The 14,463-nt window shown below is 43.4% G+C and overlaps 1 protein-coding gene across 1 annotated transcript; it reads right to left on the reverse strand.

The window, feature by feature from the left end:
- Positions 1-10,986: 10,986 nt before the first annotated feature.
- LOC139341481 (putative nuclease HARBI1) lies at positions 10,987-12,527 on the reverse strand. The gene is made up of 5 exons (XM_070978033.1): positions 12,265-12,527; positions 11,952-12,121; positions 11,770-11,860; positions 11,453-11,601; positions 10,987-11,360 (listed from the first exon to the last, which is right to left on the reverse strand). The coding sequence occupies exons 1-5, from the start codon at positions 12,525-12,527 to the stop codon at positions 10,987-10,989; spliced, it is 1,047 nt and encodes a 348-aa protein (XP_070834134.1).
- Positions 12,528-14,463: the final 1,936 nt, after the last annotated feature.

A 14,463-nucleotide genomic window follows, 5' to 3' on the forward strand; every position in this document is an offset into this window, starting at 1 on the left:
TGCCTTCATCCTCCATAGCTCCTTCCTCACCTGATCTACAGTTATGGAGAGGCTGGGTGGAGGGGGGCGGTATGGGGCTCCTGTTGAGGAGTATGTAGTTTCTGATATGGAGTCATTTTTGAGAAGGGATGACTGTGTCATTTCAGTTGGGCCTTAAATTAATCTCAAATGCAAAAGCTCAAAACAATTTCCCCTTGGGGATAAATAAAGGATTTCTGATTCTGATTCTGATGTCTAAATGTGAGGTCCTTAGATGGTAAATCCTTGGAATCCTCCTCCTCATCCTCCTCAAAGCAATGATGTACTCCATCTTTGTAGATAACGTTAAGCATTACAATGATAACATTTGTATTTGGAATGAAATGACGTGTGTAATAGCGGACAACATCATCACTTATGTTTTTTCCATGTGTCTGTCTCTCTCTGTCTCTCGAGTGCTCTGAGATAGATGCAGTATATATGCTCTGTAGGATGCCACGGCTGTTTCTGGTTGGCATAGTGTTGACACATCTGCAGCGGGTGTCTGGTTAGGAGCACGGGAGGCACCTGACCCTCCTCCCGGGTCCGTGGCTTCTGTTGACATCTTTTCAGAGGTACAAACTTAGTCACTAAGTACATAAGAGGCAGGAGACAGGTTTCTCATTAAGCTGGTAGCCGCCATGACCCACTCTTGCAGGAACTCCGAGAGCAGGTGGGCTCCGCCCTTCTTTATTTAAGCACGTAACCTTTTCGCATAATAAAGTAGTGCCAACCAAAATAACACAGTGGCAAATATTGCACTCTAACACCCCCACTCGATAATGCCACTCACTTTGACCATAATACTAGTCACCAAACACATAAGAACAAAACTTTTCAAGCTTGGCCCTTGTAGCAGATTTTGTGAACACATCTGCGACCATATTTTCAGTTGGACAATACACCAAAACAATTTTTGCCCTGCAATACATTGGATCTGATAAAGTGGTACTTTATGTCCATGTGTTTTGTTCCTTTGTCGGTTCACAGGGTTCTTCGCAAGGCGGATAGTCCCTTGATTATCCTCAAACATTGTTGTTGTTGTTTGCTGAAAACTGTTGTCCATGTCTTTTAGTATTTGAGTCAGATAGAGCGCCTCTTGAACAGTAGCTGCCAATGCTACATATTCCGCTTCACATGTTGACAGTGCAACTGTTTGTTGCCTCTTTGTTTTCCATGAAACAATAGCACCATCCGGACTTAGGATAAAACAATAACCTGTAGTGCTCTTTCTGTCCTCAGCATCGTTGGCCCAGTCAGCATCGGAATATCCCATCAGTTCTAGTCTAGTGTTACACTTGTTATAACACAACTCATAGTCCTTAGTTCCTTGTAAGTACTTGTACACATGCTTTAAAGCAGTCACGTGTTTCTCTCTGGGATCGGACATGTACTGTGACAGTCTACTCACAATCGAGCTGATATCAGGCCTAGTGCAGGTCATGATATAGATGAGGCTGCCCAGCATTCCTCTGTACTTTCTTTGGTCAGTTTGGTCCCCTTCTGGAATCAGATCACATTTGATTTCACTAGGAGTGGCTCTGGCTTTACACTCAGCCATGCCAAACCTTTCCAGTATTTTGTTTATGTACCTGGACTGGTTCATGTTAACAGTGCCCTCTTTTTGTGTGAAATCAATCCCAATAAAATGAGTGAGACGTCCAAGGTCTTACTTTTCAGTTTCTCTTTGACCTCTCTTAGACATGTCTCATTACTTGCAGCCACAACTATATCATCGACCCACACTAACAAAATCACTTTTTCTTTGTCAGACAGTTTAGTGTAGATACAATGGTCTGCTTGGCTCTGTACAAACTTATTCTCAATCAGAAATTCATGGAGCATCATGTTCCAATTCCTACCAGACTGTTTAAGTCCATAGATTGATTTGTTTAACTTACACACAAGTTGTGCACCATTCTTGGGTTTAACCTGAAAACCTTCGGGTTGGTCCATATATATTTCTCAGTCTATAGGCGCATGTAAGTATGCAGCCTTAACGTCCATCTGGTTTAGTGTCAGGTCATGCTGTGCAGCCAGTTGCATCAGCACACGCAGTGACGTTAAGTTGGCTGTTGGAGAGAACGTCTCAGAATAGTCAAGTCCCTCTACCTGACTATACCCCTTTGCTACATACCTGGCCTTGTATGCCTCATTTCCTTTATCAACCTCTTTGACAGCATACACCCACCTTCCCCCCCACTGTCTGTCTACCCTCTGGTAACGGTACAAGTGAGTAGGTGTTGTTCTCTTTAAATGAAACCATTTCATCTTCCATTGCCTTTTTCCACTTTTCAGATATCGGTGATGCTATAGCCTCTTTATAGGTCTGTGGCAGCCCAACTGTAGCTCGGTAACAATAGTCAATAGTTAACTCGCTACTCTGCGCTGCACATTCATAGTCCTCCAAATATTTAGGTTTCTTTCTGATTCTACCTGTGGTACATGTAGTCTGTGTGTCAGTGATAAGTTCTGTGTCACTGTCCGATTTTGAATCTTACTCGATGTCTGTGTCTTTCTGCTCCATCCGTTCGGTCAGTGGCTGACTAGTTTGACTTGGTGTTGTTAACCACTCTACAAAGTGGTCCTCTGGTCGGTCTGTGTCGGTCTATGTGTAACTTTCAGTCACGCTCTTTGTAATGAAGTGGACCAGTCTGTGTTTCTGAACCTTGTCTCTGGAAAATAAACCAAATAAGCAGGTGAATGTCGATCAAAACCAACAAAGATTCCCTTTTTGCCTCTAGGGTCTAGCTTTTTCTTGTTTTGCTCATACACCATACACTCTGAACCAAACTTCTTCATTTTAGAGAAATTTGGTCTTTTTCCAGTAAAAAGGTAATAGTGCGTCTCCCCTGTTCTCTTACAGTAACACCTGTTCCTTATGACTGCAGCTGTACTGGCCACAACTCTTTAGGTAAACCTGATTCAATCAGCATGCATCTGACCATTTCAAATGGTGTACGCCAGTTCCTCTCCGCTGTCCCATTTTGATGGGGGGAGTAGGGTGCTGATCTCTCATGCTTTATAGCATTGTTTCTCAGTAATGACTGGTACTCTTCTGAAACAAACTCTGTCCAATTGTCCGATCTCAGACGTTTTACTTTACCATAAGGTGCTGTGTCAGCTAAGAATTGCTTAGTTGCCTCAACTGCTTTGTTTTTATTCCTAAGGAAGTACACATAGATAGCACCAGAGATATCATCAGTGAAAGTGATTGCATATTTTTACCCTTCAAATGACTCTGGGGCAATAGGCCCACCCAGGTCTGTGTGTACCAGCTCCAATTGCTCCTTGGCCCGTACATGACTTTGTCTGTTCCTGTTTTGGGAAAAATTTTCCCTGTAGACAAGTTTCACATTGATTGGGTCTGCATGTTTTATCTTTGATTTTCATACCATCTACTACCGTTTCTAATTTTACTATGTCACCGTAGTTGCAATGACCCATCACCTCATGCCAAGTTTTCAGATCAAAAGACGAGAAGAAGAGTCCTCACCGTTTACATCATTCTCTGTTACAGTGTCCAGATAATACAATCTGTCCTTTACCTTCATTTTACATGTTGTGCCATCAGGAAGAATCATTTTGTTGCTATTCTTCTCAAAGTTGAACTTCGCTCCCTTGGTAGCTGCCGCCTCCACAGACAGGATGTTCTGTGGGTAACCAGGAATCAGGAGGGTGTCTGTGAGTTTGATGCTCACCACTCTCCCATTGCAGTCGATCAGTTCAATCTGCGCGTCCCCCTTCTTCAGGACGCTGCCGGATCTGTGTCCCATCCGCCAGCTGCATGACGCGATCCTTGGGCCGGAATGTCTCGTCGAATCTGATGAAGGCTGCCTCGTCGGTCATGATGTGGGCAGAGGCACCTTGCTGCTGCGTGTCATGGGGTTTCCATTCACTCACCCGGAGCACAAATGTCTCTTCTTCTTCCTTTGCGGGTTTATGCTTTTCTCTACCGCGGAAAATGCCTTGTCCATTGTCTGTGTTTTGAGCATTAGAAACTCTCCTCTTTGTTTTCTTGTCTCCGTTTCTGCAGTCTTTTGCTTTATGTCCCACTTTTTCACAAATAAAGCACTGTCCACTGAAGTATTTCTTCTCCTTTCTTTTAAACTTTGGTTCGGACGCCTTGCAATTAGCGGTCTGTTGCGGTATCGCAGTGCGCATTCAAAACTTCTCAGTCTAGCCTTGAACTCAGCGAAAGTCAGCGCTTCCCTCGTCTGAGTAACATGCACCAAAAATGGGTTGTATTCGTTTGTGAGTCCTTTTAACACCATCGCCATCAGAAGTGCATCACAAAGGGTCTCTTTAGCTCTGTTTAATGCGGCCACTATCTTCTCAACACGGGCTAGATAGTCCGCTAGCTCTTCCCCGTCAGCCATTAGTACATTGGTTAACTCTGTGTACAGCCCGACAATACGTGGCTTTTCTTCAGACTCAAACTCAAACCTCAATATTTCTAGGCTTTTCTTGCCATCATCTGGTGCTTCGTAGAGGATTAGCATTAGCGTTTTATCATCCAAACAACCGCACAGTTCTGTTGCTAATTATTGATCGCAGTGAAATGCCAGACACTGTGGAAACCAGACTGTGAGGTGTTGGTGACGAGAGCGGACGACGCTGCCGGTTTACGAAAATCCACTTGCGCCGCTGGCGCACAGAGTTGACCAGGTCTGAGGTGGCGAGCTTTTAGCGCACATTAACGCCGCCGGCGTAGACCGAAATAGTCGAAAATTCCAATGCGCCTGCTCATTATGCGGACACCTCCCCCGTACTGCGCCGCAACCCCCAGCTGGCGCACCTCTGTATGCCTCTGTTTACCAAGTGCGCCGTGCGCCTGCCTGCGCCGCTCGAAAATACTACTGTGCCGCCTGCGGAGTCGAAAATAGAGCCCAATGTGTCTATATAATGTCCCCACAAGTGATGAAATCCTCCTTGTGTGTGTGTGTGTGTGTGTGTGTGTGTGTGTGTGTGTGTGTGTGTGTGTGTGTGCGTGCGTGCGTGCGTGCGTGCGTGCGTGCGTGTGCGTGCGTGCGTGCGTGCGTGTGTGTGTGTGTGTGTGTGTGTGTGTGCTGTGCTACCTGCTCCTTAGTGCTGACAATCTTAATAATACATGAGTATTGACTTACATGCTGTTACATTGTAAATTGCTCTAGAATAAAGTGCCAAAATGTCAGTGTACATCTCTACAAAGAACAACACATGCCTTTAAAAAATGTTGAAAATAAGGAATGATGTGAGGGGAGGGAGAACCTGGTTTTTGGCTGCACTCTATAACTGTAAGAGAAACAGAGTGTTCTTATGCATGAACCATGTGAAATCGTAATGGAAACAAACCGTGGAAGCAAGATTTTATTTAAAATTAGCAGCAGTACATGGTTTTCCCAATTAACACAGTTAGTTCACATTGGACCAAACAAGTTAATGTCTGCAATGATAAACAGTTCAATTATTAATTTCCACATTATTTTACAAACAACAGCTTGTCAACCAGTCTATTGATGAAGTATGGTCAGCCCTCCAAAATACAATGGTCTATGTGTCTGCTGCATTACCACAGATGAGTACTACCCAACTCTGTAGCTGTACTGAGAAAAAAAGAGAAGAAAACAGAATGTGATCATTTGCTAATCCTCTTTTACATATACACAATTTAAAACAGTACAGGGACAATATATTTAATGTTTGTCCTCTTTTGGAATTGAGGTTGTTGATAAAATTATTAATTAATTGTATTCCTTAGTGATGCAAACACATACACTCACTCAGCAGAGGTTTGATAGGACAGAACTGTTGAGTGAAGTGAGTGAACCCCCAGCGCCACGACCACACAGTAAATGGAGGACACCACCAGCTGTGGCACTAAAAACACAAAAGACAAACCCAATTAAAACTTAACCTACATAAAGATAAGATAAGATAAGATAAGATAAGATAAGATAAGATAAGATAAGATAAGATAAGATAAGATAAGATAAGATATACCTTTATTAGTCCCACAGTGGGGAAATTTCAGGTATTACAGCAGCAAAAGTGGATAGTAAACATAGAGAGCATCAGTAAAAGGAACAATAACATAACAATATAAATATGTATACACAAATCTGTTTTTTTGTTGTTGCTGTTGTTTTTTTACAGAAGCACAGTCTGTTTTTTTCAAAAGGAAGTCCAAGCAAAGCATTAATGTAACGCATAGGGTTATGGTTATGGCAGTGTCAGTGTGACAAGTAGAGTCAGAGGTGAAGTGCGAAGAGTGTCGGGGGGGTTCCAGGCCTTGTTAATAAGGCTGACAGCAGATGGGAAAAAACTGCTCTTGTGGTGTGAGGTTTTGGTCCTGATGCAGCCTCCTGCCAGAGGGGAGTGTCTCAAAGAGTTTATGTCCAGGGTGTGAGGGGTCAGCCACAATCTTTCCTGCACGCCTCAGGGTCCTGGAAGCATACAGGTCCTGAAGAGACGGGAGATTGCAGTCAATCACCTTCTCTGCAGACCGAATGACACGCTGCAGTCTGCCCTTGTCCTTGGCGGTGTCAGCAGCATACCAGATGGTGATGGAGGAGGTGAGGATGGACTCAATGATGGCTGTGTAGAAGTGCACGATCACTGTCTTTGGCAGATTGAATTTCTTCAGCTGCCATAGGAAGTACATCCTCTGCTGTGTTTTCTTGATGAGGGAGCTGATGTTCGGCTCCCACTTGAGGTCCTGGGAGATGATAGTTCCCAGGAGGCGGAAAGACTCCACAGTGTCAATAGTGGAGTCACAGAGGGTGATGGGGGCATCTGAGAAGTGGTGTTGGAGCTTCTCAGAGTGCAGTCGTTTAGCCTCTTTCCAAACTTGTACTTCGACTCTTTGAATCTGTCTTTGCCCCCACACCTGAAGGCCTCTTCCTTTGCCAACCTTAGCTGTCTGAGTTTGGCTATGAACCAGGATTTGTCATTGTTGTAACTCACCCTGGTGCGTGATGGAACACAGCAGTCCTCACAGAAGCTAATGTAGGACGTCACAGCCTCCGTGTACTCATCCAGACTGTTGGTGGCAGTCCTGAACACATCCCAGTCAGTAGAGTCCAAACACGCCTGGAGATCCTCCACAGCCTCACTGGTCCACTTCCTTGATGTCCTCACTACGGGTTTGCAGAGTTTTAGTTTCTGCCTGTACGCAGGAATCAGGGGGACCATGACGTGGTCAGAGTGGCCAGTGCAGTGCGGAGGACGGTGTGATAAGCATCTCTGACAGTGGTGTAATAGCGAGCCAGAATATTCTCCTCTCTGGTCGGGCATTTAATAAACTGTCTGTATTTGGGGAGTTTGTGAGTGAGGTTACCTTTGTTAAAGTCGCCAAGGACAATAGCTAAAGAGTCCGGGTTGGTCTGCTCCACACGCAGTATCTGGTCAGCGAGTGCGCGCTGTGCGTCCTGCACATTGGTCTGCGGCGGGATGTAAACACCGACCAGAATGAATGAAGCGAACTGACAGGGTGAATAAAAAATAAAACGCACGAGCGCACCGGCCTATTTTCCTCTCCTCCGACGTTTCACTGCGTGAGCAAAGGTGAGCGCACCTTTGACCAGAATGTCCAAAATTGGGAGCAGAAAATTAGGAAATAAATCCACTGGTGGGGCCAAGGAGCTGTATATTTTTCTGTCATTGATTTACAGAATATCATTATGTAACAAATGTATGCAAAACCACATATAACAAAATCAGCATGATGTTCAAAGCACTGTTCTGTTTTAAAAAGGACAAAACTCACGTAATGCATGCATCTAAAACAAGAACTTTTGCTGGTCTTGCATAGTAACTTATTTTGTTACTTTAATTACTAGTTGTTTTGAATGAATAATTTGACAGAATTTTATAAAACAATAACACAGTAAACATCATCAAACCATGTGACTGAGGCCTATTACTGTTACCAGAATTGTAACCTTAATGCAGTAGTGGCCAAAACGGAATGGAAATTTACCATTACTGTGGTGCTCATAAGCGAGGCCCTGAACTCTGCTCACTGGTTAGCAGATCAGACTGTGATTGCACTGGGCAGCCTCAGGGGTGAATGTGTGTGTGTGTGTGTGTGTGTGTGTGTGTGTGTTTCTCAAAGAGAGCCATGGCTCTCGACGAGATGACAGAAAGAAGAGAGAAGAGTGGCATGCTGCTGTTCGTGAGACAGTGATTGACAATAACTGATAACCCTCATCACTGAAGTATTTTGGTTTAGTTTGTGTTTGTCAACTTGTAAACCTAAAGCAACTGACACCAAGTCAAAGCTTAGTGCACAGTTGTGCACTGTAGGTTATAAAGTGACAGCTGCAAGTGAGTTGAGCTTGGTAATTAAGTTGACTTACAAACAAATACTTTTGCCAGTTCAATCTGTGCCCCATTATAGACAGAAACTTTTTATTCTTTAGCCCCACAGGGCATCCTACTTGTAGTTCAGTTCAGTTGGTCAGTTTCCTCTCACTCTTTCCTGTTCAGACTAGATATTTGCAAATGAAGTAGAGAGTGTAAGCATTGAATAATATGGACTGAAAGGTCACTTTTATTGCCCACCCATATCATCAGGCTGAGGCAGAGGTGAAAGCAAGTCATACTGTGCCATGTGGCTTTATTCATCCTTATCTGAGCCACGCTAAACAGTTCAGAAGTGAAAGGATTCTAAGGGTGTGTTTACACATTTGCTGGAATGTTGTTTCAGTTCAACCTTTAAGTTGTCATGTTTCAGAAGCAGACCCTTTTTGCTTGCCAAGCTTTCTTTACTGGCTTTATTTGGTCATTTTCCTTTGATTTTAGTAGGTTTCATAGTTAAACAGTTTCCTTTTTTGTCTGTTTTAACTGTGTGTGTGTTGTTGATGCTCGACAGGAGGTCTGCATGGGGTGTAACAATAATCCCACATGAACAATGTTGAGGCCTGAGGCCTGTACCATAAAGGTTGATTAACCTACCCGGGCTTCCTCTTACTTATCGGGCTTCACTTAACGAGACATCCGCCCTCCGGATTTTCGGTACCATAAAGCCGGCTATCAACTCACTAATTCAATTCAGGCTTGTCCAATCTAGATCTGAGCGCGCTCACATAAAAAGGGCGGAGTTTGCTGCATGCGACCAATCGCAAACATGGAAAAATCAGCCCAAGCCACATATTTCACCACGGAGGAGCAAACAATAATAATTAATAAATACGAGGAATACAAATCAATAATTCAGGCAAAAAGCAACACAGTTGCAGCTGCCAAACGGTGCAAGGATTGCTGGCAAAAAATCGCCGACTGTGTCAATGCGTAAGTTAGTGCCATTATAATATTACTTCCCCACTATGACTGCACTTGTATATCTGACTACAGTAACATTTGTGTGTTCCATAAATGTATGTGTGTATGAAATTTTTCGTTATGGCATGTGATTGTAGCCTTATTATTTCAGATGCAACCCGAGTGGAGCAAAAAGAACATGGGAGCAAATCAAACATAAGTATAAAAATATACTTCAAAGTGGTCAGTACGCTCACTATATCTTATACATGTAGCATATGTATATGTAGGCCTACATGTTGGAGGCTATATAGCCTCCAACCTGTGCAACGCTTTACTTCTTCACACTGTCTGTGTAGGATGATCACAATGGAATTGATATGATATTCTTTGCAGCCCACAGGAAAAAAGCTCAGTGGGAAAAGACAGGGGGGGGGCTCCCATTCAGCCTTACACACCTGCAGAGGAACTGGCCCTCTCCAACAATGAGGGTCGACCCTTGTTGGAGGGTATGGGGGGGGGGTGACATCAGACCCCGGTGGAAGTGGCAGCTCCCGCAGCACCTTATTTGTTCAGGGTACGTCTCAGTGACTCAATGTTAAAACACTGGGTTGTTTATAGAACACAATTATCCAATATTTTTACTGTGGGAGTGTAACATGTATTTTCTCAACAGTTGATAGTGAGACTCATACTCTCACACTGCTGCCCCCACCCACACAAACACTGTCCCATGCAGAGGTAATAGTGAAGTCAACCTGTCATATACATTTACACGTGTCATCTGTGGTTGCTGATCATAGATTTGGGGGGGTTGTACTCAGGTGGAGGCCATGGATGAGGAGGAGACACTGTCTGCAGGCTCAGAAAGACCATTGCTGGTACACTGTAGTCCATAATTAACAGTTATATGTCATTCACCCTGTTTTAACATAGATCCAGTGTGGACACTTGGCAGTTGCTGATGTATCTTTCATGTCTCACTAATGGTGGTGGTGGTCTGCACATGGGACTAACTGGTGTCCTCAATGCTCGCTATCTTAAAATGAATTAGCTGCTATGATGTATATTTCACAGGAAGAGGGAAATCCTCCAGACCCCGAGCCTGTGGCCTCCACCTCCAGACAGTCCAGCAGGAGACAGTCGCAAGATGTAATTAACTTCAATTTAATGGGGATAGTCAGTGTGACATTGGCATTATTTTAAAGCCAGCCATTAAAAGCAGGAATGCTCATATGGTGAAGCAACTGTAAAATGTATTTAATTTGTTTCAGGTCGGAGCTGACAGTGTGAGAATGCTGTACAAAAGAAAACTGGAACTAGACATTGCCGCAAAGACACTGGATATTGAATATAAAGAACTGAAAATGAAAAAACTCAAACTTGAGGTGGAAAAATTACAACATGAGAAGAAGGTAATTCAGTGATTTATTTTCAGGCAAATTAAACAGTTAACATCAGGGGAATTTCCCAGTTTGGGATCAATAAATTAAATCTATCTATCTATCTATCTATCTATCTATCTATCTATCTATCTATCTATCTATCTATCTATCTATCTATCTATCTATCTATCTATCTATCTATCTATCTATCTATCAGTGATGTAATGTTTTTCAGACAGGCAACACTGAGACTCAAAATGTGCTGTTCTGTTTCAGGAGCGGGAGAAAAATTAAAACTGTGAAAAAGAAATAAAAAAAATTCCATGTTTGCTTTTTTCATTTAACTAAAAAAATTTTCAGTTATGGCCTCTCTCACAGCCCTGCCTGAAGGGAAATCAACAGGGATGGGGTCCACCACATCCGGGGGTGGGGGGTCACTGGGGGGGGTCCTCTCCTTCCTCATTGTGGCGATATTGTGCAGAACCACACATGCAGAAATGATCCTGCATGCCCGGTCTGTGGCCACCCTCAGGCCACGGAGGCATGAAAACCGTGCCTTGATGACCCCAAAGGTCATCTCTATCCTGACCCTGGTTTTGGCATGGGCCACATTGAACCTCATTTGTGGCCCTGCACCAGGATCAGGATAGGGGGTCAGGAGATAAGGCAGGCAGGCATAGCCTCTGTCTCCAAGGAGTACTCCACTGAACTGCCCTAAAGATAAAAAGAAATTGCTTTGATAAGTGTGGAAAAAATGCTTAAGGATATCATCAAAATCTATAGCCACCAATGTAAATTTTTCATACCCTGCTCCAGCTTTTGGCACAGCAAAGACTCCCTGAATATGCGGGAGTCGTGGACAGACCCCGGCCACTTTGCCACCAAACTGGTGACCGTCATTTGATGGTCACATGTCATCTGCAGAAGCATTGGGGATAAACTGTAGTGAGTGATGCTGCAATGTGTATTTAAAAAGGACTCAAACATAGCAAGCCTACTACTGAAAAAAGTATTGTGTGGGTGTTTTTATACATTTGGACAGTTTAATTTAAAATGACTGACATAACATAATATTGTAAGATGAATTCTACCTGAATGTTGAGACATTGAAACGTGAAAGGACTTCCTATTCACAAAGTCGGCCTCATTCTCACCCAGATGGGCAGAGATGGGGATGTGGGTGCAGTCAATGGCACCCAGCACCCTGGGGAACCCTGTGAAAGGAATGTGCTGCATTTAATATACAATGGAAAACATCCCAGGGCTTAGTCTAGATTATGCAAATTACACATCAACCTTGCTTACCTGCGATGTCATAAAAGCCCTCTTTAATGCATTGCGTGGGCAGGTGGCCGGGAAACACCACGAATGCATCGACAAGCTCAGTCAGGGCCCCCGCGACTTTATGAATAGCTCTACATACTGTGTTTTTCCCGAGGTTTTCGGCATCGCCAACAGAATACATAAAAGTACCTATGAATGAATCAATCAATCCATGATTTACTTAAACAAATAATTGATTAATGGCATTTTATCTGTGGCTTGCTTGTAACCCATCCAACGAGGGATATAAAGACATCATAATAATTCCAAACATCACTAAGAAATATATTACCTGTGGCAAAAAAACCTCAGTGCAATGCACACTGTCTGCGGGACTGTCAGCGCGTGGTTGCGGTGCGTTACATTACTGATGTAAGGCTCCAGCAGCTGACAGATGTATTGTAACCCCTCTCCCGAAAACCTGTACCTTTCGTACAGTGATTGTTCAGACAATTCGAACGGATTACAGCGATCTCTAAATATTCTCTCGCGCCTGAGTGCTCTTCGCACAAGCTGTGCACCAAGATCCACCGGGTTCTCATCAAACGGACAGGCCATTTTCCAAGAGAACTGATTGGTCAGTAGGTGGGGCTTTTATACCTGCTGAGCTCTTATCCTGAACTTATTCTGCTCCGGAGCAGGTTAGGTGTTCAGCATAGGTTACCACGGCAACATAGCCCGATAGAAAGTAAGCCACCTTTATGGTACCGAAAAGCCAGGGTTAAGCCTGAAGTTATCTCACTAAGCCGTAATCCAGCTTTATGATACAGGCCTCTGGGCAAACAAAGAGAGGACCACATGTAAAAACAAAAACCTGTTATGATTCCGGAGAATCAATACTATTGCTGGACCAGAGGAGCGGACAATCAGCAGAAGACAAGGAGCCGTTAAACAACGGTTTATTACAGACCAAAAATACAAGAACACAAAATCAGCCCAATAAAACAAAAGATCACTACACCATGGCGAGTGGGCAGGAAGGAAAATCAACTAAGAAATAAACAGAAACTCTCAGGAAACTCAAACTCAGATTGTCACTACCAAAACCCTCGGGATAACAATAAACACAAAATCAGCCGAATAAAACAAAAATTCACTACACTGTGGCGAGCGGGTAGGAAGACAGAACCAGTACTAGTGTAGACAAAACCAGAACAAAAACTCAGACTACAAAGTCTAGACAATACAGAGAAACTAAGAGACTAGGTTATGATGAATGAGATGACTATAGCACAAGGACAAGAGCATGATGGGTGGAAAGTCTCAGCTAAACAGCTTAGACAATCTGGCAGCGTGCTGCCACGCTGCTTAAGAGTGAGAGGAAATCAGTGGAGATCTGCCTCAGGTGCATCGGAGACTAGCAGCACCGCCAGGCCACACCTCCACTGCATGCAAGGAGAGAGACAGAGCCATTACAAAGCAATCACATAATACTCAGAAAAACACATAATAAAAACACAGACCATAACAAAACCTGAACAATGAAACAGCACCAATACCCCATCAGACCTTGAGAGCTGATTTTGCTTGTTGCTGTCCAGGATGAAGGCCACTGATTTGGCTTCACAGTGGAATGGTAAACCACCATAACACTGCTAACACCAATGGTGGCCTCTGGCACAATTTTTGTAGGTGGATCCCAGCTGGAACAAGTCAGTCAACTGGGTCATCAGTTAGGGCCCTGTAGTGGTTGGAGAGGCTTAGATTAAGCGGTGAGGCAGCCCTGCCAAGTTTCTCTTGCAAACACGGACCACCACTTTGGTACAGTACAACTGATGGTTAGGCATCAAGCTGGAGGAGAGTCTTGGACAAGTGGAGCCACAGACCTGTGTCCTGGATGGCTGCACTGAGAAAGGCACGTGTTTTGCCTTTGTCTGGTCATAGGTTTTTGAAACAAGATGAATTATATTTCTGAACATTAAATTCAACAAGGTTGTTGTAGATCCTATTCTTGTTGGATTCTCTATCATCTAAATCAGTGGAAACTTACTGGCATTGTCCTTTTACTTCTTACTGTGTGTTCTATCAAACCAGTTCACACCAGTTCGCACTTATTTGCCATTACATTTTTTTGAGAACATCAGATAAATTGTCAAACAACACACCCTTTCCAATTGGTTGTTGATACAGTACAATTACATTAAATGACATTTCAGTGATTTACTCCAACACTTTCTTCAACATATTCCAGACTATCAAATCAATTTGTTTACTCTGCCTTCTTTAAAACAGATTACACCACCACCCATGCTATGATTTTGTCTATAGACACTAATGCCTGACAATAATTGTTCAAATTGTTCTGTCTTTATATAAATACTCTTTATATTTAAGTGTCCACCAAAAATCTGCTTCAGTTTTACTTTTGGGACCCAGAGCACATTGCCATGATCAACAGTCTGAAACAGTACGGTTTTCTGTTGTTTTATAGTCATGGCAGTGATGGTGCATATTTGCTGAAGAAGTCAAGGGACCAGTAGTTAACAATCTACAT

Source organism: Chaetodon trifascialis, chromosome 13 (genome assembly GCF_039877785.1).
Source record: "Chaetodon trifascialis isolate fChaTrf1 chromosome 13, fChaTrf1.hap1, whole genome shotgun sequence".
Lineage (NCBI taxonomy): Eukaryota > Metazoa > Chordata > Actinopteri > Chaetodontiformes > Chaetodontidae > Chaetodon > Chaetodon trifascialis.